This window comes from Triticum dicoccoides, chromosome 1A, assembly GCF_002162155.2.
Source record: "Triticum dicoccoides isolate Atlit2015 ecotype Zavitan chromosome 1A, WEW_v2.0, whole genome shotgun sequence".
NCBI classification, from domain to species: Eukaryota; Viridiplantae; Streptophyta; class Magnoliopsida; order Poales; family Poaceae; genus Triticum; species Triticum dicoccoides.
Window position 1 is genome coordinate 270,483,368 of NC_041380.1, and position 6,332 is coordinate 270,489,699.

At 52.2% G+C, this 6,332-nt stretch overlaps 1 protein-coding gene across 1 annotated transcript; it reads left to right on the forward strand.

Annotated features, from left to right (window-relative positions):
• Positions 1 to 1,508: 1,508 nt before the first annotated feature.
• On the forward strand, positions 1,509 to 4,949 carry LOC119352730. The gene is made up of 2 exons (XM_037619317.1): positions 1,509 to 1,721; positions 4,141 to 4,949. Exons 1-2 carry the CDS (start codon positions 1,509 to 1,511, stop codon positions 4,585 to 4,587), a joined length of 660 nt encoding a protein of 219 aa, XP_037475214.1. The 3' UTR covers positions 4,588 to 4,949.
• The last annotated feature ends 1,383 nt before the right edge of the window (positions 4,950 to 6,332 follow it).

The window sequence follows — 6,332 nt, forward strand, 5'->3', positions numbered from 1 at the left end:
GTGGATCTTTGTCACGCTCGCTTGGGTCATCCCAATCCCGCCACCCTTCGTCATGTACTTTGGAGTTTTTATTTCACGTGTAATAAGAACGAGGATCACTCGTGTCATGCATGTCGCCTCGGCAAACATGCCCGTCTCCCGTTTAGGGCTTCTTCTCATGCTGCATCGTACTCGTTTGAGTTAATTCATAGTGATGTTTGGACCTCTCCTATTGCCAGTAATACGGGCTATCTTTATTATCTTGTCATACTTGATGATTTCTCGCATTATGTGTGGACCTTTCCGTTGCGCCGCAAGTCGGATGCTATATCCACTCTCGCCGCCTTCTACTCCTATGTTCTCACGCAGTTTGGTCGTCCCATTCTCGCGTTGCAGACAGATAACGGGAAGGAGTTCGACAACCTAGCTGTTCGTACTCTCCTTACCACACATGGCACGACTTTTCGTCTCACCTGCCCGTACACCTCGCAGCAGAACGGTCGCGTTGAGCGTATCCTTCGCACTCTTAATGACTGTGTTCGGAATCTCCTCTTCCACGCCAATGTGCCTCCGCGCTTTTGGTCTGACGCTCTCGTCACCGTTTCACTCCTCGTTAACATCCGTCCATGTCGCACTCGCGGGAACTTTGCACCTCATCACCTTCTCTTCGGTGCACCACCCTCTTATGATGAGCTTTGCATCTTCGGCTGTCTCTGCTACCCTAGCATCGCCACTACTGCGCCTCATAAGTTTGCACTCCGCTCCGTCGCCTGCATCTTTCTCGGCTACCCACCTAACACTAAGGGCTACCGCTGTTATGATCCTGTCTCCCATCGTGTTTTCACCTCCCGACACGTTTACTTTGATGAGATGGTGTTTCCGTTGTCGCCTTGTCGTCCTTGTCGCCTCGTCGCCTCGTCGGCTGCTTCGGTGTTGCCGTCGCCTCATCGCCGCCGGCCGGCCACCCTTGTCACCTCGTCGCCGCCGGCCACCGACGGCCCTTTGGCGACTCCGTCAGGTGGACGGCCCCGCCCGGCTCTCGGACCGCCTCTGGGCTTTGGCGGTCCTCGCACCGTGGGACGAGCTACATCTCGCGCCCCCACGCCAGCGCATGTCCTCTCGGCCTCCTCGGCTGAGCATGACGCCTCGGCTGGCGCCCCCCTTCACCCGCCGCCCACGACTCAGGCGCCGCCGGCTCTAGCGCCACCGGCTCGGCCGCCCCTTCGGCAGCCTCAGCCGCCGCCTCTTCGGCCGCAGCCTCACCGGCCGCTGCCTCGCCGGCCACCTCACCGGCCCCGTCGCCGGCTGCCTCGCCGGCCACCTCACCGGCCCCGTCGCCGGCTGCCTCACCGGCCCTCTCGCTGGCCCCGTCACTGGCCACCTCGCCGCCCGCCTCGCCGGCTGCTTCGCCGCCCGCCTCGCCGGCTGCTTCGGTGTTGCCGTCTGGCCCTGTTACACGGGCTAGGACCGGCGTTCACCGTCCGAGCCTGCGGTACTCGGGCGATGAGTACCTCCTCGCCGCCTTCACCATGGAGCCGTCTCCTCTTCCCGCATCCACTCGCGTCGCCCTCCGTGATCCTCACTGGCTCGCGGCGGTGCAGGAAGAGTTCGACACTCTTCAGCGGAACCGTACTTGGACGCTGGTTCCCCTGCCTCCTCGCGCCAATGTCATCACGGACAAGTTGGTCTTTCGCCACAAGACCCGCTCGGATGGTAACCTTGAGCGCTACAAGGCTTGGGTGGTTCGTGGTTTCTGACAGCGCACTGGCGTTGACTTCACTGAGATGTTTGCCCCGGTTGTTAAACCGGGCATGATCCGCACCGTCCTCCAGCTTGCGGTGTCCCGATGCTGGCCAGTTCATCAGATGGATGTCTCCAACACCTTCCTCCACGACCATCTTGAGGAGCAGGTTTATTGTGAGCAGCCCACAGGTTTCGTCGACGCATCTCTTCCTGGCCATGTGTGTTTGCTGTCCCGGTCTCTCTACGGGCTCAAGCAAGCACCCCGCGCCTGGTACCATCGGATCGCCGGGTTTCTTCAGACACTGGGTTTCAGCGTCACTCGCTCGGATGCCTCACTGTTTGTCTATGGCCACAGTGACACGACTGCATATTTGCTCCTCTACGTCGACGACATCATCCTGACGGCCTCCTCCGCAGGTCTACTTCAGCAGTTACTCTTCGGCTGCATAACGAGTTTGCCATCAAGGACTTGGGTGCTCTATATTATTTCTTTGGCATTGAGGTTGTTCGGCGACAGGACGGCTTCTTTCTTCATCAGCAGAAGTATGCGCGCGAGCTTCTTGAGCGTGTTGGCATGCTCAACTGTCACCCTGTTGCTACTCCTGTTGACACGAAGGCCAAGATTTCTGCTCTTGAGGGCTCGCCAGCGTCAGATGCTTCTTTCTACCGGTCCATCGTTGGTGCTCTTCAGTATTTGACTCTCACCAGACCGGATCTTCAGTATGCTGTTCAGCAGGCGTGTCTCCACATGCATGCCCCTCGTGACTCCCATTGGACTCTCGTGAAGCGGATCCTCCGTTACATTCGCGTCACGATGACCCTCAGGCTCACCCTCACGGCGTCCACTTCTCTGGAGATGATGGCCTACTCCGACGCGGACTGGGCTGGCTGCCCAGATACTCGTCGGTCCACCTCCGGCTACTGCGTCTACCTCGGTCCTTCACTCGTCTCGTGGTCGTCCAAGCGACAACCCACGGTTTCGCACTCCAGCGCGGAGGCTGAGTACCGAGTTGTGGCTAACACTGTTGCTGAGTGCATCTGGCTACGACAGTTACTTCAGGAGCTGCATCACGACGTCTCCCAGGCTACGGTTGTCTACTGCGACAACGTTTCTGCGGTGTACCTCTCCGTCAACCCCGTTCATCATCGCCGGACTAAACATATTGAGTTGGACATTCACTTTGTGCGCGAGCAGGTGGCCCTTGGACGTATTCGGGTTCTCCATGTTCTAACTACACAACAGTTCGCCGATGTGATGACGAAGGGACTGTCGACTTCCACCTTTAAGGAGTTTCGTTCCAGTCTTTGCGTCACTGGCGCCGCTTGAACTGTCCGGAGGGGGGGAGGTGTTGAGTATATTATGTATGTGTATATTTGTGTATAGGACTCGCCTCCTGTTTTCTTTGTATAGTTAAGGTTGTAACCCCCTCTGTACTTATATATACGTGTTTGGTGCACCGATCAATACATCGCGATTACACAGCTTATATCTTGCCCTTCTACACCTACTGCCGCTAGCTCTGCGCAGTGGCGAGTGTCACTGCAATCGCAAGCTTGCGGGCGACACCGTATCATGAACCTTGACAAACAACGGATATGTGCGCCAGGACCATCATGCGCGTAAAGCATCCTGATGCAGTCACCATCTTTCTTCGTCTCTTCCTTTTGTTTCTTCATGATTAGATATATGAGGCGTCACTATCCACGATCACATGGTTTCGGTGTGGCTTTATTAACACATAAAGAGCATTGTCTAGGTGCCAATCTTTCCGGTAACGTGGACGGCCAAAGACTGCGATACGCACGCCGGCACACGTGTCTATACGCGTAGGCACAACAACACCGTGGGATGTCTGAACCTGTGCACTAGCATGCGATTCAGTCATCCAGTGCTTCTTGGGGCCGTTTGATATATACAACATACTTCCTCTGTCCGAAAAATCTTGTCCCTTAAATAGATTGATGCTATATACATTCATTTGAGGAACAAACTTGGAACAAATTTTTTCGGATAAAGAGAATATATATAAAACTAAAAAATAAGCATTGGTCATGATCCTAGTCGTTCTCGGTACATACAAGCCATTAGAAGTTCAGAACACGCCACAACACTACAGTTTTCTTTTTTCAAATAGGGAAATGACTCCGGCCGTATGCATCATTGAAATGACTACGCCCTCTGCATCAGAATGATGCATACGGCCACCTTTATTACTAAGCAACACCACAGTACAACTGAACTGATGGATCCGTCCATGTCGACACCACACGAGGCCTCCACCGACCCTCTCGCTCCACGTTGGCCTTTGACTGTTAGGGTGGCAACATGAAAAGATGTCCGAAATGTGATCATGCCATGGGCTAATCATTGTGTAAAGTGGGTTTTTCTCGTCAGCCGTGAGTGCGCGAGAGCGGTAGCGGCCCCGGCCGTCGACGGCGACGCGTCGTCGACATCGGAGCCTCGTCCGTTCCGCGAGGCGCGAGCTTATAAAATGGCTGCTGAGGAGCTTCATTTCTGCAAACGGTGCGTCCATCTCAAATCAGAAGCTATCGGATCAACGAAGAAGAGCAGTACAGCCGTGCTTAATCGAGTGCAAGGTCCCGCCCGCATCATCTCATCAAGGACCGGTGTCGTTTCTGGGAGGATCGTTGAACGTGACGAGGAGCATTGACAGCCGGAAGAGGATGGACGGGAAGAGCAGCGGCGGGTCGTGGCGGCAAGCGCCGGCGCCGGTGAGGCAGCTGTTCCGGAGGGTGAGGCGCGCCGTGCTGCGGCCGAAGCGCCGCGCCGCGAGCTTCGGATACGACCTCAAGAGCTATTCCCAGAACTTCGACGACGGCCTCGTCCCTGCCCACCGCCTCTAGCAACACCGGCTGGGAAATAGTACTATTATCTTCTTCATATTTTCATTTTTGTTACTTGCCGCGCGGCCGGACTACGCGGCTCGTGGCTGGAGAGTTGAAGCGTCGCCACCTTCTGAATTCTGATCCTCTCCTCTAGCTTAGCTGATAGCGTAAGTATTAGCCAGTACTCTTTGTACACAGGATGCCTTTTGTTTAGGTCTGAAACTAGCAATGAAATGACAGAGTGTATATATCTATGTGGTTCTATGTGCTCTGCATGCCGAAGCGAGCGAGACCACTGTCAGGTGCCTGTTACTGTCCATTTCCTTCAGTTATCTACAGTAAAAGTGTACACCTGTGATGGACGTTGCAGATGAGGCGGTACCCTCTCAGCCGTAATCAAGTTGTTACAAATGATTTAGCCTCTATTCTTCCCGTGAAAACAGTCTCAGACTGAGTTGTATTTACCTCCGTTCTGATTTATACATGTCAAAAGAGCCACAAAGGCTAACTCGAATTTATAAGGCCGTGGAAAATTAATTATTGCATTCTCCCCTGTTTTGCCGTAATTGCTACACGCCTACATCCCACGCTAGAAAATCTCTCCCTTGTGTGTGAGATCTTTTTTCTTGACGGCGGTAATCGAATATGGTGGGACGGTCGCTTGCTGGGAGCGCAAATAACCTTTTTGTCTGGTGCAAGGACGATGGAGGACGGTGACCATGGCACGAGAAGATTTGTGCCACCCATGGCAACATCTGACACTAATGAGTAAAGGGCACACCCATGGTTCCACTACAGAAATCATGCTAGTTGCCGACGGCAAAAGGTATGCCGACGGCTTTTTATCGAGGCCGTCGGCACATAGAAATACGCCAACCGTTTCAGATAGTGGCTACAAATGATTTAGCCTGTAATCTTTTCAGGAAAATAGTCTCTGACTGAGTTCACGTAAAAAAAGGGATTGGCTATATATAAGTCATCTGAAAATATATTTTCGGCAAGTCGATTTCTGGGTCATTAGATTAAAGATCCAACGGCCGATCTTCCTTCTTCTACCTCCAGCTTTATTTCTCCTCCAACCGTTCCTCCTCCCACAAAATTGACTTATCCAAATTGTAAATTCAATAAACTTATATATAGCTATTGTGCAAAAAAAAAAGTCTCAGACTGAGTTGTACTTACCTCCTCTCTGATTTACACATGTCCAAAGAGCCACAAAGGCTAATTCAAATTTACAAGGCTGTGGAAAATGGATAGCTGCATTATCCCCCATTTTACCGAAATTGCTACACGCCTACATCCCACGCGAGGAAATCTCTCCATTGTGTATGAGATCTTTTTCTTAACGGCCGTGATCGCGCGTGATGCAGCGGCCGCTTGCCGGTAGCACAATGGACCTCTTTTCAAGTTTATAATTAATATTTATATTCTATGCTATAATTGCTATATTTCTTGAATATGCGATTTTAAGGAAAACACCAAGAGGATGTGTAGAGTTATAAATGGTAAAACAAGATTCCTAGTCTTGCCTAGAGGGCAAGCTCAAGTGTTGATTGATGATTCTTTTTCTGATCATGTGCGTGACAATAATGCCAACAACATTTAAGAGCATGATGTTGATAGAACACTTGTGTTGAGTTGAGCCAAGTTATATGTTATGCTTAGAGATGAAATCATCAAAAGTCTATAGTCCATAACACGAGAGTTAACGCATGTGTGATTCCTTAGACCATGAGAGTATCGAGTCACTTCATACCGGACGG